The 27,233-nt window shown below is 34.7% G+C and overlaps 5 protein-coding genes and 2 long non-coding RNA genes across 10 annotated transcripts; 4 read left to right on the forward strand and 3 right to left on the reverse strand.

The window, feature by feature from the left end:
• Positions 1–416: 416 nt before the first annotated feature.
• Positions 417–12,921, forward strand: LOC108834593 (uncharacterized). Its single transcript, XM_057010681.1, is given in 13 exon segments — positions 417–705; positions 2,024–2,104; positions 2,192–2,353; positions 2,929–2,994; positions 3,374–3,815; positions 3,898–4,844; positions 4,938–5,529; positions 5,599–5,984; positions 6,120–6,254; positions 6,349–6,603; positions 6,606–6,970; positions 11,809–12,271; positions 12,347–12,921. Coding segments are annotated over 13 exon segments (4,758 nt in total).
• Positions 7,281–8,624, reverse strand: LOC130512517 (uncharacterized). The gene is made up of 2 exons (XR_008946052.1): positions 8,229–8,624; positions 7,281–7,900 (listed from the first exon to the last, which is right to left on the reverse strand). It is a non-coding gene; the product is annotated as an uncharacterized LOC130512517 (long non-coding RNA).
• Positions 9,970–11,517, reverse strand: LOC108840631 (uncharacterized). Of its 3 annotated transcripts, XR_001947941.2 has the most exons (4): positions 10,880–11,516; positions 10,543–10,636; positions 10,416–10,457; positions 9,970–10,309 (listed from the first exon to the last, which is right to left on the reverse strand). It is a non-coding gene; the product is annotated as an uncharacterized LOC108840631 (long non-coding RNA). The 3 variants fall into 3 exon arrangements; XR_008946053.1 differs by having other exon boundaries at positions 10,416–10,636; positions 10,880–11,517; XR_001947940.2 differs by lacking the exon at positions 10,416–10,457 and having other exon boundaries at positions 10,880–11,510.
• A 1,031-nt stretch (positions 12,922–13,952) lies between the features above and the next one.
• LOC130512570 (replication protein A 70 kDa DNA-binding subunit B-like) lies at positions 13,953–16,031 on the forward strand. Its single transcript, XM_057010682.1, has 9 exons — positions 13,953–14,081; positions 14,174–14,438; positions 14,528–14,624; positions 14,717–14,838; positions 14,914–14,998; positions 15,077–15,215; positions 15,289–15,470; positions 15,562–15,685; positions 15,768–16,031. Exons 1-9 carry the CDS (start codon positions 13,953–13,955, stop codon positions 16,029–16,031), a joined length of 1,407 nt encoding a protein of 468 aa, XP_056866662.1.
• Positions 16,032–19,010: 2,979 nt separating this feature from the next.
• Positions 19,011–21,627, reverse strand: LOC108856212 (myosin-binding protein 7). 2 transcript variants are annotated; one of them, XM_056986334.1, is made up of 4 exons: positions 21,357–21,627; positions 19,920–21,246; positions 19,603–19,649; positions 19,011–19,444 (listed from the first exon to the last, which is right to left on the reverse strand). In XM_056986334.1, exons 2-4 carry the CDS (start codon positions 21,159–21,161, stop codon positions 19,342–19,344), a joined length of 1,392 nt encoding a protein of 463 aa, XP_056842314.1. In that variant the 5' UTR covers positions 21,162–21,246; positions 21,357–21,627; the 3' UTR covers positions 19,011–19,341. The 2 variants fall into 2 exon arrangements, with proteins under 2 accessions (XP_056842314.1, XP_018485476.2); XM_018629974.2 differs by having other exon boundaries at positions 19,920–21,263.
• Positions 21,628–22,416: 789 nt separating this feature from the next.
• LOC108856296 (uncharacterized) lies at positions 22,417–24,636 on the forward strand. Its single transcript, XM_018630065.2, has 2 exons — positions 22,417–22,558; positions 22,789–24,636. Exon 2 carries the CDS (start codon positions 22,795–22,797, stop codon positions 24,502–24,504), a length of 1,710 nt encoding a protein of 569 aa, XP_018485567.1. The 5' UTR covers positions 22,417–22,558; positions 22,789–22,794; the 3' UTR covers positions 24,505–24,636.
• A 913-nt stretch (positions 24,637–25,549) lies between these two features.
• Positions 25,550–26,809, forward strand: LOC130512802 (uncharacterized). The gene is made up of 4 exons (XM_057011160.1): positions 25,550–25,847; positions 26,173–26,369; positions 26,468–26,605; positions 26,696–26,809. The coding sequence occupies exons 2-4, from the start codon at positions 26,175–26,177 to the stop codon at positions 26,774–26,776; spliced, it is 414 nt and encodes a 137-aa protein (XP_056867140.1). The 5' UTR covers positions 25,550–25,847; positions 26,173–26,174; the 3' UTR covers positions 26,777–26,809.
• The last annotated feature ends 424 nt before the right edge of the window (positions 26,810–27,233 follow it).

A 27,233-nucleotide genomic window follows, 5' to 3' on the forward strand; every position in this document is an offset into this window, starting at 1 on the left:
TTATTATCACGTTTTAAAATTTCTCAACTTTTATTCTTTTATTTTATAATAATAAATCTATGTTAAATTCATTCCTTGAACTTTTCATATTCTTGAATTCCTAAATGAAAACTGACATTTGAGAATATCTAGAGACATGCAATAAAAGTTTAACTTTTTACCTTGGCAATGACAAGACTTAACCATGCTCAACAGTTTTATAAAGTGTGTGATGTCCATCAACTTGGTCAAATCAGCTTGGTCGATTTCTTTATATTGCATGTCTCCCTATTCCCATTTTTGCAATTCCTCCATCTACCTGAAACAAAAGAGAGAAACACTTCTTTAATCCTTTCGAATTTCTTTTTACTTCCACCTTCACAAACACAAATAACAATATTTTAAATCTCTCATCCAAGAAAAACAAACCATCAGAGATGGTGTCAGATTCATCGGTTAACAATGGTTACATAATCGACATTGACTCTGATTTCGACGATTATTCAGAGGCCGATCCGGATAACTACTTCAAAAATCTCAACCTACGATATTTTGCTGCCAAACCACAGGAAATGCTAGAGTACACTCAGTTAAAAGAAAAGTGTTTGGAGAATGACAACCCGGTTGCCCACTATATTGAGGGAATACTTAAGTACTTCGTAGAGGAGGAACATCGTGAAGGCCTGAGACATTTCCGACAAGCTTCCATTGGGAAAAATGATGACGGTACGTTTCTTTACGGTTTGTTAATGATGGTTCGTGGTCACTATTGGAAGGGGCGAAAGTATATGGATAAACTTCAATGGCTGGAAAAACCATCGAGGTCCAATCAATGCTGGGAGAGAATCAAGAACTCCCTAAGTTCAATTCCGTGTAATTACAATCAGGATGATTATTCGGAGATGGTTAACATTCGACCACGGAGACATTGTCATCCCGAGGATGACTTAACTTTAGTTTGTGATGAGTGTTACTACTACAAAAGGGCTTATCAATGGTTTTCCTTTGCTACCCGTGAAGAATAAGAAATGGAGGAGTTGTTGTGTGTAAGTGTATCCATGCACTATGTTTAAATTTGTTTTTTCAGTTCTTGCACTATGTAATCCTCTATGCTACTCTGTTGTTGTACGTTGGTTTGATGTCTGAGTGTTTATGTTGTTGTGTTTATTTATCTATGTTATTGTTCTAATTTTGTATTTTCAGTTAATGTAAGATATGTATTATAATTTGCTGTTTTTGTTCATTGAAAAATTATTACTGCTTTAAGGGTCGTAGAAGGTAAGTTATTTGATGGTTTCATGAGAAAAAAAATAATCAGTATTTGTAATATTCAGCAACTATTTATAACATAGATAAACAAAATAGTCAGTTATTAAAAATCGGACCGAAAATAATATACCTTATCGATATTATAATATCAATAGTTTATAATAACGTGTAATGTCAATGCAATTGTTAAGAATATTACACCATTTAAAAACTATATATTATTTTAGATGTTATATTATATCAAGTGAATTAATATTGACAAATCTGTTAATATTATATCTTAACAATATTTATGTGATCTAAACAACAAAAACAAACACAATCTAAGATCATATAAGAATATCTCTACAAGATAAACAAGACTATTTTGTTCCAAATTATTTCAGATTCATCATAGAGAGCGAGACTGTTTCGAATGAACCATCTATGAGAAAATGAAGAATCCTAAGAAAGACGACTCTCAGCCAAAGAAACGGAAACATATTATCAATGAGAACAATGCTTCTACTTACAGCGCTAAAAAAAACAAAAGCAAAGAATCCGTTGTTCTGCAAGATGTCACGAACGTACCTAACAAAAATGGTGTTGTTTCCTATATATACCTTTATCTATTTAACTCCAAGTTCAAGTATATTTTTGTTTCTGCATAATATAGTAGTTTATATATTATTTTGATTCTAGACTATGCTTTTTACTCACGTAATTATATCTGATAACAGAGCCATAATGTATAAGAAGTAACTATAAATAACTTTTTCTTTGATTAATGTTGTAGACAATGAGACTAGAGAACAAGTTAATCCTACCATGAAGACTAGACCGGAATCGAAAGCTGTTTTGGAGCTACCAATCAGACGTAGGTTTTATATACTATTATCGTATTTTAACTGTATAGATATTACATACTATATTTTTCACTTGATTTGTTATTGTTGCTTTACAGCTATGGGCCTCAGGTCACTTAAGAATACAATACGGCAAGTTAATAGGGAGATGAACTCTACAAGCAGCATTGCTCTAAGCGATACACAATTCAGACTATCCTCTCAGAATAACACAGGAACATTTCGTTCTATTGTTACTGACAATTTGGAAGCATCTCAATGTTAATCTTAAACCCTTATATAATGTTTTTGTCATCGCCCGCGTCCTATTTAGATCAATTAAACTATGATGCAGCTCATATTCAATTACCGAGAGTTGGAATTTCAGTAAACGAGTCTCAAGATATGCATTCTACCCCTAACTCAATGATTCGAACACCCCCGAGCAATCAGTCTATACCTCTGAAATCTATTTTTGGCAGGGTATTTAAGGATGTAACCAACTTACCTCATGGTAGTTTGAAGAACTCGCAGTCGCCATCGCCATATATATCTCCTTCGGGAGTTAACTCAGGAACGCAATCTCCATTTGTGCCTTCTAGCAGTAGATCGATCTGTAAAAGTAAGAGTAGACATTATTAATTCTTTTATATTATATTTACTGATTAGGAGTCAAAGAAGTTGTATTTGACACATCTACATAATTTTTACAGATAAGCATACAAAGGAGAATCAGCATACAACACCCAGAATAAATAAATTTGGTGGTCTTAAGTGTTGTTATTAAATATCATGTTACTGTTGTTACAATAATAACATTCTGAAGATGCTTAATGTAATCTTATTTTATTTTTAGGCGGCAGTTTCGGTAAAGAGAATTTACATCCTAATGAGCCTAATATTGCTGACATTTTGAACTCAGGTAAACCATTTTAAATTATGATGCAAACGAATATGATGTTATATGTTAAATTTATTGGGATTTAACAACGAGAAATGTTACAGACGTAGGTCAGTATGCTCAGACATATGATTTGAGCAGTGAAGAAAGCGATACCTATTCTTCTCTTTCATCTCATTCACCGTATATATTTAAAGATGTGGATTCACCCAAGTTTGATTTTCAAAGAGTAATTAACAAGGTTAAAGCCCGGGAACTATTTTCTGCCCAAAGCAAAAAGAAAAAACAATCAAAGACATCTCTGATAAAAATTGGTAATTATTGACTAACCAGTTCTGTAAGTCTATTTTTTATAAGATATAAATTTTTAGTTTAACCAACCAAACTCTGTGTTTTACAGCCTATGTTGACGAGGGTAATCCTACATTCCAATGCAAGTTCTGTAAAGCCAAACTGTGGTATGGTGAACGTTTAGACAGAAAGACTAATTCAAAGAAGGATCCAATTTTTTCGATCTGTTGTGGACAAGGACAAGTCACACTACCTATGTTAAGAGAGAGCCCTTTGGTCATCAAAAAACTGCTTTATGGAAAAGATGCGAAAAGTCGGTACTACCAGAACAACTTGAGATCATTGAACATGCTGTTTTCTTTCACTTCTCTTGGTGGTAAAGTTGATCGCTCTATTCCTAATGGTGTTGGTCCGAAAACTTTTACAATGCAAGGGGAAAACTACCATTTAATGGGCAGTATGAAACCAGATTCCGGTGACTCCGCTAAGTTTTCTCAGCTTTATATTGTTGACATTGAATCCGAAGTTGAAGATAGAGACGCTGTTCTGAGGTATTGACCCATCAATAATAAAAAGAATTTTTTGTTTGGCAGTGGCGTGTTGTTTATCATTATTGGTTTCATTTTGTTTCAGCAAATACAAGACAGAGACAGATAAAACTAAGAAGCTTGAGTTGAGAAAGCAGATTATTGAGGATATAATAAAAGTGCTTGACGATGTTAATCCGTATGTTAAGCAGTTTCGGCAGGCAAGGGAAAGATTGAGCATGGAAGCTAACGAGAAGTTCCATATGAGGATAGTGAGTACTCGCGAGAAAGATGGAAGGACTTATGATACTCCAACTGCGTCTGAGGTGGCCGCATTAATTCCTGGAGACTTTAATTTGGAGATGGACAGGCGTGACATTGTTTTACAGGAAAAACAATCCGGCAGTTTAAAAAGAATTAGTGAGATACATCCTTCTTATCTTGCACTTCAGTATCCCCTTATTTTTTCATATGGTGAAGATGGATTCAGACTCGGTATTAAAAAAAGGGATTCTCCTGCTGCTGAGAAATTGAAGAGAAAGGATATAAGTATGAGGCAATGGTTTGCTTTCCGTCTTTTTGAAAGAGATGGCGAGTGCCAGACTCTTCTGAACTCAAGAAGATTATTCCAGCAGTTTCTGGTTGATGCATTCACAACTATAGAAACTAACCGTATCTGTTTTTTGAAGCAGAATCAGAAAAGTTTGAGGTCAGACAGTTACGACTCGATCAAACAGTCTGAGAACGATGGGAAAATTGATATGAATGATCAGGGTTCCAGATTTATTTTGCCATCATCTTTCACCGGTTCACCAAGATACATGAAGAATAACTATCTAGACGCAATGGCTATTTGTAAACACTATGGTTTCCCTTCGTTGTTTATCACGTTTACATGCAATCCAAAATGGCCGGAGATTACAAGATATCTATCCCTACGGAATTTGAATGCAGAGGATAGGCCTGAAATTGTTTCAAGAGTTTTCAAGATGAAGTTGGAATCACTTATGACAGTTTTAACAGATGGCGAGCTCTTAGGCAAAACTCTGGCATGTAAGTATTGCTATTACTATCGATTGATCTATTCACATATGTGTATTTTCGACTGTCAGTATTATAATTACCTAATTTTAAAATTTTGTGCAGCGATGTATACAGTTGAGTTTCAGAAACGTGGGTTGCCGCACGCTCACATATTGTTATTCATGCATCCAAGTTCTAAGATTCTCACAACCGAGCACATTGACCAGATCATTTCAGCTGAGATTCCAGATAGAGATGAAGACCCTGAACTCTATGAAGTGGTTAAAGACATGATGATTCATGGTCCTTGTGGTGTTGTCAACTCTAAATCACCGTGTATGGAGAACGGAAGATGTTCCAAACAATTTCCGAAGGCTTTTTCGTCCAACACTACTGTTAATAAAGAGGGATTTCCAATCTACCGTAGACGTGATGATGGTCATTTTGTTGAGAAAAAAGGTTTCAAGTGCGACAATAGATATGTTATACCATATAACAGAACTCTTTCGCTTATGTTCAAAGCTCATATTAATGTTGAGTGGTGCAATCAGTCGGGATCTATCAAATACTTATTCAAGTATATCAACAAGGGACATGATAGGATTACCGTTACTGTTGCACCGCCGAAAGAAGTAGGATCATCCGATCACAGTGGGTTGAACCAAAATGGAGATCAAGAACAAAAAAATGAAATTAAAGATTTTTTCGATGGCAGGTACATATTTTAAGTTTCATTTGCTTTTAATATTAACTTTTTGACAATTACAAGTATTTTATTTTTCAGATATGTATCTGCCTGTGAATCTGCATGGAGAACTCTAAAGTTCCCAATTCACTACAGATCGGTGCCTGTTGAGAAAATTCAGTTTCATTTGCCAGGAAAGCAGAATATAGTGTTTAAGGACGACGACACATTTGAGGAAGTAACAAGTCGGGTGCTGATTCAGAATACCTATATCATGGCATGGTTTGAGTTGAATAAGGTTAGTGAGGTTGCTAGAAAGCTGACTCTAGCTGAAATTCCTACAATGTTTATTTGGAACAAAAAGGAAAGAAAATTACAAAAAAGAAAAAGGGGTTTCTGCCTTGGGAGGATTAACTATGCACCCAAGAAGTTTGAGGAAGCATATTATCTGCGTGTATTGCTGAATATTGTCCGTGGACCAACCAGTTTTGAAGATATAAGGACTTTCAATAATGTGCTATATCCTTCGTTCAAGGAATGTTGTTTTGCTCGGGGTTTATTAGAAGATGACCAAGAATACATTGACGATATAGTCAGGTCAAGCTTCACGAGTTCTGCAGCCTGTCTGCGACATTTATTTGCTGTTATGCTCATGTCGATGACCTTATCAATGCCAGAAAAAGTTTGGGAAAATACATGGGAGTTTCTTTCAGAAGACATTGAGTATCGGCTGAGAAAACGGTTGAACAGACAAGGTTATTTATCTTATCTTTTGCTTTATTTATCAGTCGAGATTAGAATTTGATTATTTACATATGCTTCCTTTTTAACATGTAATTTTTTCTACAGATCTATGTTTAAGTGATGCTGACAAAAAAGAAGGAGCTCTATTGGAGATTGAAAAAATTTTGAAGATTAATGGAACTTCTCTGTCAAATTGGGATAAGATGCCAAAGCCCTTCTGCGATGCTCCTGATTTACAAAACGTTTTGATCACGGATGAGCTGAGTTACAACCGTGATAAGTTAAGAGAAGAGCATGATAGGGACGTTTTGAAAATGACTGATGAGCAAAAGATGATCTACAAGGAGATTATTGATGCTGTTACGGAAAAAAAGGTGGACTTTTCTTTGTTTATGGATTTGGTGGTACTGGGAAGACGTTTTTGTGGAGATTATTATCTGCTGCTATTAGATCCAGAGGTGAGATTGCGTTGAATGTTGCATCAAGTGGTATTGCTTCCCTTCTGTTACAAGGAGGAAGGACTGCACATTCTAGATTCGGTATACCAATCAATCCAGATGAGTACTCCTTTTGTAATTTGCCACCAGGGACAGATGCTGCTAATTTGGTTAAAGAAGCCTCTATGATTATTTGGGATGAAGCACCGATGATGAGCAAGCACTGTTTTGAGTCACTCGATAGGAGCTTAGCAGACATTATGAGGATTAAAGAAAACACTACAGGAAATGTAGGTAGTAATAGCGCACGAAAAGCGCTATGACTCATTTTTAATAGCGCTTCCTTGGACGCTCTGACATCGCCCGTTATAATAGGTCTGACCCTTTTAATAGCGGCTTTTCTTTGTGCTGTAATTAAGCGTACAATAATAGCGTGTTTAATTATGCAATTGTTAATATTTATAATAACGTTTTACAAATGTTATTAAAACCTAATAATTTGTGTTATTAATTAGTTTTTAAATTATCCGAAAATTTATTAATAATAATATTATAAAAACTAAATTAACCAAATATAATTGAATTTAGAATTAATCCAAATTTTAAAAATTAAATTTTATTCATTAATTAAAATTTGTTTACAAATAAAATCAGTTTATACATTAAACCAGAAAAAAAACCATAACCTAATTAACCAAACTTAAATAAACTAAAAATTTAATAACTAAAAAATTTAAACAAAACCTAATAAACCAAAATCTACAGCTCTACGTCTCTTTCTTCTCTTCTTGTTCGGCTTCACCTACACCACCACCACCACTAGCTTTCTCTGCCATCTCCTTAAGCCTATGTTCTCTTACATCATCTCAATGGCTTGAGATGTCACAGCTAAAGTTTTTGTACCTCTCTTTCTGGAAAGTTAAGCACTAGCATCAGACAAGATCTGAAGAAGCTCGGCTCGGGACTTGGCAGCCTGTTCAAATTTTTTCTTGTAAACAAGACACTCTCTCATCACTTTTACCAACTTCATCCAAGATTTCTGTTGTAAAAAAAATCCACACCACACAAGAATTAATAAAAGCTTTGCAATGTCTGTAAGAAAGAAAGTTATGGTTGAGAGATTTATCTGCAAATTTTGCAGTAAAGTTCCACAAGTAATCTCCCCAACAAAAGAACCTTCAGCATCTGTGACCACCATTGTCGTGAACTCACAAGGTTACCTGCAGAAAAATATCAAAACAAAAGAAGACCATAACTAAACTAAGAGTATGATATGTATATAACTCATGACAGTGATTAATGGACATTACGCATCAGATTGCAATGAAATCTTAATTAAGAACACAAAGCTAGGAGCAAAGCAAGAAACTCACATAGCTTTTCTCAATCAAAGTTGAAATCTTTTTCCAAATCCAAAAACACATCCTAATCACTCTTATAAATGATTTAACTTCAGAGACAAAAAAAAAATTAAACCAGCTCTGCTCAACGACCCACTTCGTGTACCGAAATCAAAAAAAAAAAATCAAAGAGAGAGAGAGAGAGAACTTTAACGGCGAGGTTAATGGCAAAGAGAGGCTGAGACTTCCCTCTTTATTCATCTCCGGCGAGATGAACCATCGAAGCCTCTTCTCCCCATCTTTTTATGAACAGCCGTCTTCCGCCTTGCCACCGGCGCTGCTCCGCCATCTCTGTTTGTGGTTCGAATCTGACTCGAGTCAAGTGTTGTCGACGAATCTTTCATCATGGCCGAGTGAAAGAGAGAGAGGTTTGTATCCAGCAGGTTGAATCGTAAAGAGAGGGAGAGAGAGATGGAGAAGATTGAGTCGTGAGTGAGAGAGAGATGGAGAGACAGAGATGCAGAAGATTGATCTTAGGCCACACGATCAAAAACAATCAATGGTCACAAATGGTAATCCTGGTTTTTAAAAGATTGACCAATAAGGAGAAAGGATGAGGATTGGCAGAGATTGATCTGTGACCATTAGATTGAAAACAATCAAATGGTCAAAAATTAACCAATCAAAAACTATTTTTAATCATTGTTTTAAAACTTATAATTTTTTGTTTAACTAAATTTATTTATAGAAAATTAAACTATATTCTAATTATTGTTATATTTATTTTTTATTTAAAATTTAGAGTTTAAAAGTATGAGTTTAGAGTATATGTAATGTGATTTAGGGTATATGATTTGTGTTATGGTATACATTTAGATTTTAGGGTTAGAGTATTAGATTTGAGAATTGATATTAAATTTTAAAGTTTTAAACTAATAAAAATTAGAACTTTAAAACATTTAGTTAGAGTTTAGGGTTTGTGATTAATTTAGGGTATGATATATATATATAAGTATAAAGATTGGATTTATGATTTTGTATGTAGAGTTTAAGTTTGGTATAAGAGTTAGAGTTTAATATAAAAGTTTATAATTAAGATTCAGATTTGAAGTTTGTTAAACTTTTAAAATTTATATTGGAAATTTATATTTAGTGGATGAATGGTTTATGGTTGAAGTTAGGATTTAGGGTATAGAATTTGATGAAGGATCTAAGGTTTACATTTAATATTTTGAATGGAGTTTTTAAATTAGATTTAAAGTTTAAGTTTTGGCTTTAAAATCTGAAAATTTTATTTAAAGATTCTATCTAGTATTTAGAATATCATTTAAATTTGAATTTTAGGGTTTAGGGTATTATACTTAGGGTATTAGATGGATTCGGGTTGCATTAGTATATTTTTATCAAACTATATTTTTATATAAAGTTTAAAAGTTTAAAATTTAGATTTTAGGATTATATTTAGGGTTTAGGAGTTAAATATATTTAGGGGTTAGGGGTTAAAAATAATTCTTTAATTTCACTCTTAAATATATAATAAATTAGGGATGTGGTTAGAAGTTTAGGGATTGAAGTTATATTATGATTATACTCATTTATTTAAATTTTATAGTTTGTATAGTTTAGGGTCTAGAACTTAAGATATTTATTTTTTGTTTTTCCCAATTTATCATCATTGTTGGATTTTCTTTTTTATCATATTAAAGTAAATTTTTATTTATTTATTTACTTATTAATTAGTTCTTTTAAAATCATTAATAAATACAACTCACTCTAATAAATCATTAATAAATATAAATTTATCAAATCTCAAATTATAATTTTTATCCTTTTAGGGTATGTTTAGGGTTTAGATTTTTTTTTAGAATCATGGTTTATGAAATAGAGTTTAGGGTATATAATTATGATTTTGAAAATTTGAATTAAGTATATAGTTTTACACTAGACAATGTTTTAAATGATTTATATATTATTTTTTATTTATAATTTATGTTAACAATAGTTTTAAATGTTTAAAAACAGAACAAAAGACAAACTCAACGATGAGTTTTATAACATACAAAGTCAATACATATTGTTTACAAAAGGAGATGATGACTTGGTGGAGAGAGAGAGACTCGAGAAAATGGCTGTACTACAAGGCACCATGAAGTATTATCTTCAGTCTCCGGTGAGCAGAGGCAGCTAGCACCACTACCACAATGCCGTGCCTCCTCTGTGTTCAAGCTCACGACCACCAACTCTTCTCACGACAACACTTCATGCTAGCCTTTGTATGGCATTTAGTTCCTATCACAAGTCAAAGAGGGAAAAGTAAGAACCTACTTCAATTTACCAAAGGAAAAGAATGTTTGGAGAATCTAAAGCAATTGAAAGAGATTTGAAATCAAAGCACCTTGAGGTTATGCTCACCACAATCAACAGCAATCTTATCTGGCTGTAAAGCCTCATACTCTTTGACATCTTTCTCTTCCAAGTAAAAAAAAAAGGAAGGTCAATCTTAAAAGGAAGAATCTCTATACCTGCTCGAGAATCGACTCCACAGCCTCCTCAAACCCAACAGCAAGCATCTGGTCAGCTTCGTCAAGCACCAAGTACTCAACTTCACCCAGCTCCCTGTTTACACTATCAGAAACTGATCAAATCGAAACTCAGTTCTTAAACAGCTCATACTAATTTCAAAATTGTCTTAAAACTTAACAGAATCATAAACAGATTAATCACTCTTCTAAAACCTAAACAGCCAGATAACACAGATTCTACACAAGCAAACAAAGCTTTGGAACATGGAAAAAAACTCGAAAGTGTCAAACTTTTGTTTATTGGCGACCAATCACACGCAAAGGGTAAAGGGCTGACCTTTGGCGTGAAGAAATTGGGAAGCTTGAGGAAGTAGGTGTGAGTATGGTGGTAACACTAATTCATCTTTTTCTTGTAAAATCAAAACAAAATGAGAGAGAGAGAGAGAGAAAGAGAGAGAGAGAGAGAGATGGCGGATGAGGGATATGGCGATGATGGTGATGGCGGTGACGAGCTGGTGGTGGTGGGATAATGAGCGATGGGGTCAAAAGGAGTGTGGTGATGAAGCTTCAATCGATGGTGACTAGAGATGAATCTGAGAATTTGAGGAAGTCAAGTGGATTGAAGGGAGGAGTGTGCGGCGGAGCAGGAAGCGGAGGAGCAGGGGACGGTGGCGGCAGAGGAGGAGAGGGAGGTGGGTGAAGGTGGGGGTTTGGATTCGCAGAGGATGCAGGTGAAAGGACGGCAAGGGGGACGTAGAGGGAGAGGAGGTAGTAGCTTCCAGAAGTAGAGGGAGGAAACGTGCGGAGGAGCGGGAGGAGGATAATTTGAGGAGGTGGAGAGGAGAGGAAGAGTGTTTGGAGGCTGAGAGAGAGTGTGTGAGAGAGGGAGAAGAAGAGGTGATGATGACGAAACAGAGAAGTAGAAACAGTATTGGAGAATAATAGCCAAGTAGAGGAAGAAGATGCAACACGTTTTCATGTCTGATATATTTGTAGGAATGGTCAAATTTTGTATATAAAAAATAAAACTAAAATTTGGGATATTTAACATTTACGATAGCGTTATAATTTTTGATCTGAATTGGTAAGGCGCCTACACTTAATAAATTAACGCGGTTAAATTTTTTATTTTCCCGCGATACCAAATATAGCGTTTTAAATTTATAAACGCTATTAAAAAAGCCAGTGTTAATATATAATAGCAGAAATGTCAAAAACGCTATAATTTGATGCTATTAATACTCACATTTCCTGTAGTGAAAGAAGCCATTTGGTGGGAAAGTTGTTGTATTAGGTGGAGATTTTAGGCAAGTGCTGCCTGTTATAAATGGTGGCTCGAGGCCTGAGATTGTGTTGAATTCGCTAAATTACTCCTATTTGTGGAAACATTGCAAAGTGCTCAGATTAACAAAGAACATGAGGTTGCTGTCGACTAATATGACTCCGGAAGAGTTGAAGGAACTTGAATCATTTTCTAAGTGGATATTGGATGTTGGAGATGGAGTTGCTGGTGAGCCTAATGAAGGTGATGCACTAATCACTATTCCGGATGAATTTCTTATTATGGATGCCAACGATCCCATAGAATCAATCAGCCATGAAATATATGGAGATACAGCAGCTCTACAGCAGCAGAAGGATCCTATTTTTTTTCAAGAGAGAGCTATTCTTTGTCCGACAAATGAGGATGTGAACAATATAAACCAGCATATGTTGGATAAGCTCGAGGGTTAGTAAGAATTTATATTTTCTTATTATTCCTATTTATAACCTATTAACAGATTTCATTTTTTAAAATACGCAGGTGAAGAGAGAACATATTTGAGCTCAGACAGCATTGACCCATCTGATACACGTTTCGTTAATGATCAGGCTCTCACACCAGATTTTTTAAACAGTATCAAGGTATCAGGCTTACCAAATCATAATCTTAGGTTGAAAATTGGATGCCCTGTCATGTTGCTGAGGAACATTGATAATGTTGGAGGTCTGATGAATGGAACTAGATTGCAGATAATAGATATGTGTGAATTCTGTGTGAAAGCAAGAATTATTACAGGAAAGAGAGTTGGGGAAGTTGTTATAGTTCCTAGACTGTCTATTACTCCATCAGACAATAAGTTACCATTCAAGATGAGGAGAAGGCAGCTTCCTATTTCTGTGGCCTTTGCTATCACGATTAATAAAAGTCAGGGACAGTCTCTCTCACATGTTGGTATTTATTTGCCACGCCCTGTTTTCTCTCACGGGCAGCTCTATGTTGCTATCTCTAGGGTCACATCCAAAAAAGGTTTGAAGATTTTGATTCTAGACGATAATGGTAAGCCTCAGAAACAGACAAGAAATGTTGTATTCAAAGAGATTTTTCAAAATCTCTGATTTAGATAGTTATAAGTACATTACTATGCTTTGTTTATTTCAGACCTTTTGTTTTATTTCACACAATATGCGCGTGTGATTACGCTCAAACAATAAGAACTTTAGGAAAAGTTCATTTTGAATAAACCAAAACAGAATCGTTTACATTCATAACGCAGGACTAACACTTTCCATTCAGTTCATTTCTTACTGTCTAACAATGTGTCTATGATAATCTATTATATCTATCATGTATCATTATTGGAGTATTGTTTGTTAGTTCAATCATCTCTATGCTATTCTTTTCACACTTCACATGTTTTAACTCTTTTTAACCTTTTTATTTCAGTATAATCGTCATGTTATATTTCAATTTGATGTAATGTTTTTATTATTTTGTTAATGACCCTAGAACTCATTGCATACTATATGACCAAGTGACAACCAATTATGAAATTTAAATTCTTAGGAAAAAAAATATTAAACCAAAAACAATCAATTTGTTCGGGTACTAAACTATCAATTCATAAAATAATTATATTCCTGGCTATTTCTTTAAGTTCGATTAGCTAACCTTGGCATTCTTTATTTCAATGTAGTGGCCAGGTATGATTATTTTCCGAGTTGACCTGCATTCTGAGTTTCTGGTCAATGAACTCAACTACCTGAAACAATTTTTATGTATAAATCATATTATAAACAACCATTAATAATAACAGAAGCTATAATTCCTATTTTTTCATATACAAATATTTTTTATTTATACGGATTGACTATCAAGCTAAAAAAGATTATATATTTTCTAAACTTAATCCATAAATTAATATATTAGAGAATCGAAACTATATTGTGATATAATATTCTTATTGTTGCAACTTAACGGATCTCAAATCTTCAAAATATATTATTCCTAGAATATTCCTAATACTAAAGTATTTCTATATTTTTTAAATAATAATAATTTGGCTTTGACCATAACTATATAAATATCCGATCAAACACACTCTTTTTATGCCAAGCGAAATCTCAAAAATCTACCGTGATAAACACTCATGGGTTCCATAATCAATATCAGCAATGTGAGTGATATTAAGCCTTACAAACCTGAATGGAGGGTCGAGGTCAAAGTTCTTCATAAGTGGGTTTCTTTCAGTCTCCAGTATGGTGCTTCTATTGAGATGGTTTTATCTGACAAAAATGTAACCTTTCTGTTAAACTTATACGTTTATTTTCGATAATACTTCTATTAATTTCAACTTTGGAAATGTTTCAGGGTGTAAAAATCCATGCCAGCTGCAGACAATCTCTGATGCCAAAACTTGAGACTATATTTCGTGTTGGTGAATGGATAGTTGTTACTAACTTTGCATTAGTTACAGCTTTTGGTTTATACAGGACGACCAGCCACCTCTACAAGATGGTTTTCAGAAATGAGACTACAATAACTGATTCAAGTCTACACTGTGACAACATGTTCCTAGATCTCTATGATTTTGAGAACATGTTAAACGGTTCCCATGACACAAGATTTCTTATTGGTAACTTATTACTTTTTCCCATCGTGTAAATTTATTATTATATGTTTTCAGATTTTTTTTTTATAATTACAATTGTTTTTGCATATCAGATGTTATGGGTGAAGTCTTAGATCTTGGTGTGTTTAACAATGTTCAAAATGGAAGAACCGAAGTAAACAAAGTGGAGTTTACTCTTAGAGATATCAAGTAATTTTTGTTGTTCAGAAGATTTATAACGAAGTAAATATGTTTTATTTATTTCAATAGCTAATCTGGTTTATTTTCTGATATTATTACAGGGATAATCGTATCCATTGTTGCATTATGGGAAGATCAGCTCATATTTTGGCCGATGATGCCCATAAACTAAACAATGGAGATATCTGTTTAATCAGATTTGCTAAACTTCAAAACCTAGCTGGTATTTTCTTGACATTTGTTGTATCTAAATTTTTATATTATGTTGTATTTAAACATTTTTTTATTTGTTTTACAGGAAAAATTCAAGTATCAAATGCTTTTGATTGCTCATTGGTTTTGATAAACCCATCTATAGAGGAAGCACGAGCACTGAATAGAAGGTACTTAAACATAATTTTACACAATACCTATGTTTTTACATAGATTTTAATATCATTCTATTAATATAAATCTATAAGGTTTAATGGTGATGAAAGCTCTGGTGTTAAAACAATTATTCACCAAGCTGCAAGTGACAAGATTGAAATACAGAATAAGCGCCACAAATGGTCTCAATCTCCATTCAATACCATTCATGAGATGATACGAACAGCTAAGGTTTATTTTTAGTTATTATAACAACGTTGTTACTTTATTGTATCATTATAGCATATTCCTTTAATGTTTTCAGGGTGAACACTGCAGAGTCATTTGTACTATTTATGCTATTGATACAATGACTGGATGGTACTATTTTGCTTGTGTGGTGTGCAACAATAAGGTTTCCAAATCACGAATTGCATTTGATGAACTAGATGTGCAAAAATGGTGGTGTGAATTTTGCGAGTGTAGTGTTCTGAAGGTTTCGCCAAGGTTATATTTTTTCCATCCATATATTTATTAACATATCAATATTTATAATTTTTGATGAAACAAATAATTTATTTCGTCTTTATATTTTCAGATTCAATTTGAATTTGCTTGTGCAAGATCTCACTGGTGAATCGAAATTCAGTCTGTTAGATTCTGAAGCTACTTACATTGTAAAATCTTCTGCAGCTAAAGTCCTAAATGGTTGTTTGGATGAGGTTAGATATACTTTATCCAAATCATAACAATATTATATTTTGTTGATTATTTGCGTTCTCATTATATAAATTACTTAAACAGAATGAAATGAAAGATATCTTGCCATCTGCAATCGTGGACATTGTTGGCAAAACTTATGGTTTTGGGATTTCGGTTGATGATAATAATGGTTCTCTTGGAATTCAGTTCAATGCCATAAAAGTTTGGAATCTTAATGATATAATGTGGAAGAGAATCAAGTCACTTCATCAAATGTCTACCAGTTCAAGGAAGAAGCGATGCATAATTTTAAATGAGGTTGAAAACAAAGACTTTCAGGGAGATGAAGACCATAAAAGTGGCTGATGTTAAGATTATATTCTCTGGTGCTTTTAGTTCGGTGTTTTTTATTTCGGTGTTTTTTATATTTCTGTTGTTTTCTTTTTTGGCTTTTATTGTTTGAATTCAGGTTTTGCGCCCTTTGTTTTAATCTTCCTCTTTAAAATATAATAAATTATCGTTTTTTTATGATTGAGTTTGTTTCAGATAATAACTTATTAATTCCAAACTTTTTAATATTAGATTATAAAGAAAAATAAATACGATTATTGGAAAACTATCAGCATCCATACTCCATTTTACCTAACTATCCACTATCAGTTCCATTCCTATATACTTAGTAATATTCTAAATGGAATATAAAAATCATACCTTATTTTGGCGAATATGAATTCCCATTTTCAGGCTGTACTTTATTTTCCAGGTACGATTGTTCAAATTAAGGCTATGATTATCTGTTGGAGAACAGAAACATATAAAGAAAAATAATTATTTATAACATCAATATTCCGTTTGACAAACATATTGAGTAAAATCACTTATCTTCTCTCAGTTTGTATGTAGAACAAAGATTTGATCTTATTCTGTTATTAGTTCCTGTATATTACCATATAAAAAGCAAGTTAAATATTTGATTTTGATGTAATAGGTTTGTAACTAACTGACAGAACAATATGATACATATCTATACTAAGAAGTTGATATAAACACTTATCTTTAAGTCGGTGTGGATGTATTTCCTTCCGTTTATCACAAAACTTGACAATCTGGATGCAAGTTTACAATATAAATATTTAGTGCCATGAGTAAGTAAATGCAACTTGAAATGTTGTTTACATATGATAAAAAGTAACCGAGCAAATCTTTTTTGATGAATATAATATTTGAAAGTAATATGTTAAACACGTAAACACTTATCTGTAATTCAGTGTGGATGTATTTCCTTCCGTAGATCACAAATCTTGACAATCTGGATACAAGTAGAGATATAAATATTTAATGGCAGGAGTAAGTTGATTAAATAGAAAATTTTATTTACTTATGATACAAAGTAACCAATCAAATTTTATTTAATGAATATATTATTTGAAGTAATATTATAAACATGAAAAATCCATTTATTTGTTAAAAAATAAATAATAAAACACTTATCTTTGGTCAGTGTGGAAGTATTTCCTTCGTTTGATGACAAAGCTTAACAACCTGTATACAAATTTTCAAAATAAAATAATTAATGGCATAAGTATGAAAAATAATATTATTGATTTACATTGTATAGATTTTGTTTGACGAAACCTATAATTCGGAAGTAACCTTATATACATATAAAATCCTTTTAATTATAACAATCTAAATTTGTAAAATTAAATTAAATAATTAAAACACAGAATTTAGTTTCGTATATCCTAAGAAGATTTAATAAACGGTAATGAAACGATTTATTAGAATAAAAGACAAATATTTCGAGTTTTGATATGTTTTAAACCAATAGAGAACGATCTGTTGTAGAATCATATCGGTTTCGATTTCATCGGATCTATGAAGTTCAATCCTTTGAAGATAACATGCGAAAGAAATAGAAACCAAAAGAGAGAGAAGAACATACCTTCAGACGAATCGTGGAGACCGATTGGAACAAAAGTTGAAAACCCTAATCGCCGTCGGAGATTGATCTTTTTTTTTTAAAATCATGTCTGAATGAAAAAAAAATTATATGTTGTTATTTTGTAATAAAATGAATCAGATACGGGCTTGGGCCTAATTTATTCGGGCTTTATTAACATATTATAAAAAAAATAATACAGCCCATATTTAAATCTATAGTATTCGAAATTATTGACAATTATTACTCTGGCCCATTATTAACTTCATTCAATATTTTTAAAAATATTATTACCCATTTTATATAACTGAATATAATATACATATTTTAAATAAAGTGTTATAAGGACACAATTTATTTATTTAAAAATACTAACTTATCATAAATAACCAAAGAGAATACTTTTTTGAAATTCAAATATAAAACTTTTAAAAAAATTAACCTCTAATCAAATTAATTTTTTCAACAATTCACAATACTAACATTTTGCATATAAAAAACGAACATTAACATGAAAACAACTTTTAACAAAAATGAATAAGACAATTGATATACATTTTATGTTGAAACACATAATATATACAAACAAAAATTTGCCAAAAAAACATATCCGCCATTGTTACTTTCTCAAAACATATATTAAAATATAGAATATTTAACTCGGTATATTATCAAAACATGAGTTACAATATAAAACGGGTAACTCGAATTAGTAAACGGACCAAACCAAATTTATTAACGACAATCGATCTCAACCCGGATACTCATTAAGCACTTATGAAAAATCGAATAAGAACATAAATTTAAAACTAAACCACTGTCCCGCCCTCTAAAGGGCGGGTCAAAATCTAGTATATAATTAATATTCTTATATTTCGCTATCCGATTATGTTATATGTATATATAATTAATATTCTTATATCTCGCTATCCGTTCGGGTTTTCGGATGAGTTTAGTTTCAAATATATAAACATAAGAATCATTCAGCTATTAAAAGATTTTGTTTCAGTTCCATTTTTGTTCAGTTATTTACATATATAAACATTGGAATTGTTTGGATATTTGAGGGTTTTGATTCGGTTCGTTTCAGTTTTCTGTTCTAATTATTTTACCCAGTTACGATCCAATCAATCATATACAATGGTCTACAGATCTAACCCAACCAATTATCTACAGAAATTTCAAATAAATAATTTTAAATTATTATTTTAAAAATATTTTAATTACATTAAATATATTATTCATTAGAGGTGTCTTACAGCTTTTGTTCTTTAATAAAATTTATTATGTGCTATTTTAATCGTAGATATTCTTTTTAAAGTGTTTTATATGATTTGCACTTTACAAGATTTATGATGATGAATCCATGTCCAAAACATGGAAAGGCAAAACAAAACAACACATGTTAGAAACCATGCAAAGATTGTATAGCCTCTCTGAGTTATAAATCATACAACAAATATTGAATAGCCTCTGAGTTATAAATCATTCTGCAACCCCATTATTTTTTATACAAACAATTAAAACATTGGAGGGAAAACAGAATGAATAAAAAACCGCATAGGACAAACATTTTTCTCAGCAACCCAAGAACAGGAACCCCAATTCGAGTTGGAGAAAAACACAACACACTTCACGAAATGTAATTCATCAGTAACTGATACTTATGTGGTTTTGGAAATCTAGAGTGTCAGGAGATTAATGATCTTGGCTTTGTAGAGGACTGGATCTGTTTCATACTTGCGTGCTCCTGAGGCATCGCCATTTCCTTGATCTAGGGACCTTCTCTAGTAGCATTTGCAGTCCCATGTTGTTTGCTGACATCCCATACATGTACCTACACACACATTTTCATTGCAACATAGACTTAATGTAAGTTTCAAACACCAACTTCTAACTATAAAAAAAAAGAAACAATGTCTCTAGTGGAAGAGATCAACTTCGTCTTTGTATCAAGTACAAGGATCTTCTTCATGCAATAAGAGATCTACTTACTTGCTTCGACGAGCCTTTCTTCTCCAGGAAACAAAAGATGTGATCCACTGCATAGCAACAAATAATCAAAAGAAGTGAGACATAGCTTTAGAAGCAAGACTAAGCCTAACGAAACATTCGCCTCAGGTTCCCGAATTTTTTTAAAAAGATTATATATACATAGGTCTACAAATTTGTAAAAGAAAAACTGTTCAGGTCCCATGAAATCTTTATTAAATCGTCTATAGACCCCAAAGTCTCAGATACAATGTTTCCTATTAGTATATGCTCTGTCTTAATAAAAACTCAAGAATTTGGGATGAAGGGAGCAGAGTGACCTTAAAGACTGGCGTGAAAGGCAATGGCCCATCAGCGGATGCTTTCCGTAGAGGCAACCTCCTTTGAGGGACAACTTCCTTTGACAAATGCTGAGCAATCTCTTTCAACAGCACCATCTGAGCCTTCTCGGTCCTCATAGAAACAAGCGCCTGCTTCATCGATTCCCTGTCAGCTTCCAGCGCTTGAAGCCTCATGTAGAGTTTCGTTATATCAGGATCACCACCAAGATCCTCCATCTCTTCTTCTCTCGGGAAAACCACATTCCCATCTGAAGTCTCCGCCTCAAGCTTCTTCTGCTCGGTTCCACCACTATGATGTACAGAATCAATGGTGTAGACTCTATCACTCATGTCATCATCTCCTATATCAGACGAATCATCATTAGCCACTTTCCTAGGAGACTCAACATAAGCATCAGTCCTAACTTCTTTAGTAGACATCCTCCTGAAATGTCGTTGTGGCCTTGGACTCTGACCAACCACAACCATCTTCTCTTTCACACCGGAGAAACCACCATCCAGCTCAGTAAAGCTAGGATTCGTCTCCATCTCGCTGATCCTCTGATCCAAAGTCTTTAAAGGCGAATCAGCAGGCGGGTAGTTCCCATCATCAGCAACATAGATATCATGATTCTCAACCACATTACACTTCAAAGGAGGATAGTCATACACAGGGAGATCATCATATTCACTACTCATCAAGCTCTTCTCCTCCCCACCTTCAGCTTCAGCCTCCGTTAGACCATAACTCATCATCCTATGCTTATAAGCCTGAGCCTCACAGGTCAAAGCCATAATAGTCTGCTCCCTCTGGTTCAACACATCCTCCAAGGCCAACATCTCCTGCAAATCATGCTCCATCTTCTCCCCAGCGTAGAGCTTGTACTGCCTGAGCTCCATCTGAAGCTCGGCCTTCTCGTTCTGCAGCCTCTGCATCACGTTCATCGACTCGTCCGCCGCCGAGGCCGCCGCGTTCCTCTCTTTCTCCAGCTCGTCGTAGAGCTCCTGGATCGACTGCTGCTGGCTGGCGACGGTTTCTCGGAGCAGCTCGCATTCGTTCTCGATGTGGACTTTGGGGTTGTTGGATGAACCACCGCCGTCGACGAGGAGCTCGTCGGCTTCGTCGAGTCTACGTTTCACGGAACGGTTCGAGGGACGTGGAGAGGAGGAGTGGTGGCATCCACAGTCGCAGCATTGGATTGGATCTCTCGACGGAGGAGAGGACTCTGTTCCTGATTCCATCTTAATCGGAAGATTCGGTTCTCACAACAAAAGAGGGAGACTTTAAGCCCTAGAGAGCTTGGTTATTGCGATACATGATGATCCTCTGCGTAAAGCATCAAACTTTATATGTATGAATTTAGATCATCATAGAATCTCAATTCTCAAATTCGAATCATAATAGAGAGAAAAACGTTAAAAATTGAAGCTTTTTACCTTTCTGGCGACGGACTCAGAAACAGAGAGACGGAATCAGGGAAGCAGAATCAATTTTTATATGTAGAAGTAAATAAATTTATATAAATTTGGAGTTTTTTTTCTCGTAAATGGAAAGAATGAAAATGTAAAAAATTCTGGGTTTTTTTTTCTGAAAGAACCCTAATAAAAATCTGTTTTTTTTTTTGTTCGGAGAAAGTTTGTTTTTTTTTTTTTGGTCTGGTATTAATGGGGTGGAAGGGGTTTTGGATTAATGGAGGGAGGGAGACTTCTTCTCTCTGTGTGTGTGTTTTGACTCTGTCTTCGTGGTTTTGTGAGAAGAGGTTATTTTTGGTAGGAACGAGGAGATGCTGAATGAACGTTCAGGATGGGGTGATTGGGTTGATATAAACGGTTGAGATTTGTGGTATATGAGGTGTCTTTTACTTTAAAAAGAAAACAGTACATGGTCATCTGGATGGCATTTGTGTACAAAGAGTTAGAGAAGATATGTATATTCTCTTTAGATGCTTTTTTCTTATTTTTAGTAAAGATTGAAATTACTTTTAAAAAAAAAAAAATTACTCTCACAACCTCATGAAAAATGGTTTTATTTTCCTTTCAAAATCATGGCCAGTAAAATGATTTCATTTTCAAATGTATGAGTTTCTGAGAAAAATAAATAAAACTTTAAAATAACAAAAAAAAATTTTAAGTAAACCTTGGCAAATTTTTAGGAAATTGTCAAGATATTTGTTACTTTTAATGATTAGGTGCCAAAATATTATAAAATAAATAATTTTATCATATTTTAAAAATAATGTCTTAAATATTAAAATATATTCCGTCACTTTTACAAAGTGTATTTTTGACATATTTTTCATAGATTTAAAAATGATTATATATATTGCATTAATTATATTTATTTAATTAATAGTATTTGAGATAAGTAAAAATATTTATAAAATTAATGTATTTTGTAACTAATATCAAAAGTAAAGAACATATTGTAGTAAAATTTTAAAATAATATTTTTTGAAATAATATTTTGCCAAAAAAGAATATTTACCAATAAATTTGAGTTTTTAACAGATAGTGTCTGAAAAATGACTTCTTGAAAGTGCGAAAAAAAAAAAAAAAAATGCTCCTCCCTCCGATCAGAGACGAAAGCTCAACGATAGTCATCGTCATGCCTCACTGACTGAACATTAGAAACTCAAAAGGTACGACCTCCTTCACATCCATCCATCTCTCTTCAATCCCTTTGCTTATTAGCCGCTTCTGGATCGCAAAGCTACCGACTTTATCCCCAATCTCTCCTCTACTTTACTGAAAAACGGAACTTGGATTCTAGGGTTTCGCCGATTTCACTGGGTTTTGCTTCGATTCCTAATCTTTTAGTGTTACTCTCACAAAGATTACAACTTTCTGTTACTGTTGTTGGAGATTTCAGGGTTTAATGGCGAGGCAAAGGCCTAAACAGCTGGAGCCAAACAGGATTGGTTCTTCCAAGCTGGGTTTCGATGGGGAAGAAGAAGACGGTTGGGTTTTCGTAAAGAAGCAGAGAGTCATCGTTGTGTTGCCTTCTCTTCCTCTACCTGAGCCTTCTTTCACTCTGGAGAAGCCGCCGCCTGCAGCTTCTCATCCACAAGTTGAGCTTAGAAGAGACTCCGTTGTTGTTGCTGCTGATAATAATAATCAAGAAACTGCTCGTGTGGTGGTGGTTCCTTCTCTTCCTCCACCTGAGCAGTTCGTTTCGCAGAAGCCTGAGACTTGTCGGTCACTAGTTGAGTTGAGAGACGTTATCGCTGCGGATATACATAAAACTACTCCTCTTCACACAGTGGTACCTTCTCTTTCTCTACCTGAGCCTTTCGTTTTTCAGAAGCCTGCAACGTCTCCTGTTCACACAATGTTGCCTTATGTTCCTGTACCTGAAACTTCTCAAACACAAGCTGAGTTTAGAGATGATAAGCATGAAGCTTCTCTTGTTCACACTGTGGTGCCTTCTTTTCCGGGAACTGAGCGTATCACTTTGCTGAAACCTGCAGCTTCCCAATCACGAGGTGATTCAAGAGCAGAGGAGGAGAAGCGCAAAGCTAGTCTTGTTCACACAGTGATGATGCCTTCTCTTCCGGTAACTGAACATACCCCTTTGCAGAAACCTGCAGCTTGGAGATCACAAGCTGAGTTTAGATCCAAGGAAACGCCCAAAGCTAAGCTTGCTCACACTATGGTAGTGCCTTCTGGTCCTGTAAACGAACGTGTTATCGCTTTGCAGAAACCTACAACTTCAAAATCACAAGCTGAGGAGACGCTCAAAGGTCCTCTTCTTTCAGTAACAGATCATCGCAGTTTGCAGAAGCCTGTAGCTTCTCAGTCACAAGCTGCGTTAAGAGCCAAGGAGACGCTCAAAGCTACTCGTGTTCAAGCGGTGCCGCCTTCTCTTCCTGTGCTTGAATACTGCACTTTGCAGAAGAAGCCTGCAACTTGGCAATCTCAAGCTCAGGAGACGCGCAAAGCTCCTCTTGCTAACACTGTGGTGGTGTCTTCTCTTCCAGTAAATTTGCAGAAGCCTGCAACTTCTCAGTCACAAGCTAACTTGAGAGCCAAGGAGACGCCCAAAGCCACTCCTGTTCAAGCAGTGGTGCCTCCTCTTCCTGTGCTTGACTATTGCACTTTGCAGAAGCCTGCAAGAGACTTTGTATCAGATGCTCAGGAAACAGCTGATTTTCAAGCGGTAGACAAACCGGAGAGGGCGGTGGACCGCAGGAAAGCTCCTCCTCCAGGTCCAAGAAGATCACTACAGGAACCAGAAAGAAGGCTGGCGATTCAAAGAAACCGTCGTGCAAGTCACAACAAGCCTGTAAGGTTTCCTAGAGTGATGTGCAGCTCTGTGGCTATGGACAACGAGAAGCTTAGAGTAGTGAATCTGGAGAAGAAGGTTGAGAAAGCAGGAGGGTTGAACGAATGGGTGGGATCTATAGGGTTGGGGAGAGAGTTTGAGAGGATGCTGAGAGGACAGAGGATGAGTAAGTTTCAGATGGCGAATCTGACGATGGAGAAGCTTAAGCAGATGGGTGCTTTAGCTGTTGGACCTAGAAGAAAGCTTATACATGCTATTCGTTGTGTCTATCACCCGCATTGTCTTCGTGCTTCCTTTAACTGAAAACAAAAAAAATACACATCTTATCACAGTTTAGTCCTTTTCATTGTCCAATAAAGGAAACTTTCATAATTACTTGTTTGATTTAGAGATTTTCAAATCTTAATGGTCAGAGTTTGATGAGTGCTTGTAAAAGTTTAGGCGTGTTAGGTGGATGGTAGAGCGTTCTAATCTCTGGATATTCGGTTGATTTAAGGCCTTTTCCTAAATTTGTTGGTGTGTCCTGATTTTTTTATTTAAGTTTCTAATTAAAGCTAAGGTGTCACCAAGTTTTTGTCAATGAACGAAAATGAAAATTATTGAAAAAAATCAATGTTTTTTTGTAACTTGGGCTTGAAAAATTCAATGTTAGATGGAACAATTTGGATGAATGTGAAATGCAGATTTGTGACCACTGTTTTGATAAATAATGATGTAATTAATATTTGTACTAGTTTTATGTCTATTTGTGAAGTTAACGTTGACATATATGCAATCTCACCAACTTGTTTTGTTTCTTGTAAAAGAAAAGGATTAAACTCAAGTCAATCGAACCTACAGATAGACTTTCTCGTGGACATTCAAATGAATCCAAAGCAATGGATCCATATCCGTATGACCAGTAGGAATCGAACCCATGACTGTATTAAGACCGAAGCTCTCTTAAATACCATTAGGCTAATTCGGCCGGTTGATCTCACCAACTTGTTAACGTTGACATATGCAATAATCCCAATAACTAACTTTTTCTGTTGTGCACCTCCTTCCTTCATAATAACTAACTAGTTAACAACATATGCAATAATCTCACTAACTACTTGATCCCAAGATCTTGTTTCCTATCTTAATTTATACCAACAACAAATCTCTCTCTATATATGTAACACACTGAGGATCCAAAAAAATAAAAGCTGAGATGGAGTCCACATTTATACAAGCAAAATGATCTATAAAACAAAAAAATCAATTACGTAAATTAATTCAGTACTTACACGAAACAGCATTTCTAAAATAAATAGATAAGCCCTCCTAAGAGCATGCCCATTAGCGGTTTTTAACGGGTTCATGGGCTCAAGTTCTTAGGGCCGGGCAGGAAAAATAAAATCGAAAATGGACAATATTCGGTGACCCGAGTCTTACGCGTGATCCGCTCTTAGACGGGTTCAAGACACGTGTTCGTAAGGCATTGGCCCCGCGTTTTCGAGTTTACGCGAAGCATTGACCGAGACCATTCATTTTCTTTTGTTCTTCGATAGCTAGGGTTTCTCTCCTCCGAAAGGCGATTGAGAGGTGATTCTCGTGCGACGGCGAGTTCCGAAGCTTTTCATCATCAAATCGACGAAGAACGGTTCCCTTCACGAGCTCAGGTCAGTATCGAGTAGATTCTCCATCATTTTAAAGCGGTTTGGGTCTCGGGGATTCTTAATCAATTTAGGGTTTTCGTAGTAGGGTTCGAAATCGAGTTGATTGTTTCGATTAAAGGTCATGCGGGGTTGTATTTACCGAGTTATGGTTGGTTTATCGGGGATTGTTAATTGATTTGGGGATTTAGGGTTAGGGTTCGAAATTGATTTGGGGGTTTTACAGGTTACGGTTCTTAATCGATTATGTGGGTTTAGGGTTACGGTTCTTAATCGTCTAGACGGGTTAATTGTTTCGGGTTCACTAATGATTGACATTTGTTTGTGGTAGAGATGGATCCCGCAGCAGAGAGAAGAGACATGAAGAGGAACATTGAGTACAACAACAGTTTGATCTATGTGGCGGATTCAGAGTACGGGATACCAAGTAGGTGTTACTGTGGTGGGAAAATGATAGACGAGGTTCAGGGGAAGGAGGAGAGAGACACTCTTCCGGGGAAGCGCTTCTTTACCTGCATAAACTACGAGGTAGTGTTTGAATTCTTTCTTTGTTTCAGTTATATTTCAATTTTTTTTCCTATCAAGATTCTGATGAGTTATATATTTTTGTTTTTGGTATAACCAAGGCTGATGGGCTCCATTATCGTCAGCCTTGGGTGTTTGGTGTCCAGGAGGAGATCGAGAAGCTGACTGCCCGGCTGGAGAAGGCTGAGAAGGTGATCAAGGAGGTGCCCATCCTCAATCAACAGATTGAGTCACTAGAGGTAATCTCTTCTCTCTTCATTGCATTGCTTTATTGTTTTGGTGTTTTATTTTATATTAACTCATTTTATTTTTCTTCTTTACATGTCCAGGAACAGGTTAAAAGGCTCTCTGGACAGGTGGATGTTCTCTCAGTGAAGGTCGCCGACTTGGAGATGGTCTGCTTGGATTAAAGGTAAGACTCAACTCAAAGTTTCTGTTTCTCTTTTTTTTTAATATATACTTGTAGTATAAAAAGTATACTTGTAGTATATACTTGACTAGAACTTTTTATACTAGAAGTATATTAAATTGACTAGAACTTTTTATACTACAACTATAAACTACAAGTAGAACTACAATTATAAACTACAACTAAAAGCAAAACTATAAACTAGAACTAGATCATAAATTGTATCGGTTTGTTGGTTGGTTGCTGTGATTAATATGGATTGTACTGAGGTTTAAATTGACTGATTTGATAGCTAGAGTTTGTACTGATTTGATAGCTAGAGTTTAATGAAATAGCGATAGCTAGTTGTTGTGTAATGAATGTTTGGTAGTTAGAGTTTAATGTACTAGACTAAACTAGTTTAAAAACTTAGCAAGTCCTCATGTAAAACACACACATATCTAACCCAAACTGAAACC

This window comes from Raphanus sativus, chromosome 5 (genome assembly GCF_000801105.2).
Source record: "Raphanus sativus cultivar WK10039 chromosome 5, ASM80110v3, whole genome shotgun sequence".
In the NCBI taxonomy this organism is placed as follows: domain Eukaryota; kingdom Viridiplantae; phylum Streptophyta; class Magnoliopsida; order Brassicales; family Brassicaceae; genus Raphanus; species Raphanus sativus.

Coding starts and splice junctions, on each gene's coding strand:
- LOC130512570 (XM_057010682.1), top strand. CDS start 13,953: ATGGGTTCCATAATCAATATCAGCAATGTGAGTGATATTAAGCCTTAC. Junction 14,999..15,076: donor GCACGAGCACTGAATAGAAG/GTACTTAAACAT, acceptor TAAATCTATAAG/GTTTAATGGTGATGAAAGCT. Junction 15,471..15,561: donor GTTCTGAAGGTTTCGCCAAG/GTTATATTTTTT, acceptor TTATATTTTCAG/ATTCAATTTGAATTTGCTTG.
- LOC108856212 (XM_056986334.1), bottom strand. CDS start 21,161: ATGGAATCAGGAACAGAGTCCTCTCCTCCGTCGAGAGATCCAATCCAA. Junction 19,650..19,919: donor CTTTCACGCCAGTCTTTAAG/GTCACTCTGCTC, acceptor GTTGCTATGCAG/TGGATCACATCTTTTGTTTC. Junction 19,445..19,602: donor AGAAAGGCTCGTCGAAGCAA/GTAAGTAGATCT, acceptor ATGTGTGTGTAG/GTACATGTATGGGATGTCAG.
- LOC108856296 (XM_018630065.2), top strand. CDS start 22,795: ATGGCGAGGCAAAGGCCTAAACAGCTGGAGCCAAACAGGATTGGTTCT.
- LOC130512802 (XM_057011160.1), top strand. CDS start 26,175: ATGGATCCCGCAGCAGAGAGAAGAGACATGAAGAGGAACATTGAGTAC. Junction 26,370..26,467: donor TTACCTGCATAAACTACGAG/GTAGTGTTTGAA, acceptor GGTATAACCAAG/GCTGATGGGCTCCATTATCG. Junction 26,606..26,695: donor AACAGATTGAGTCACTAGAG/GTAATCTCTTCT, acceptor TTACATGTCCAG/GAACAGGTTAAAAGGCTCTC.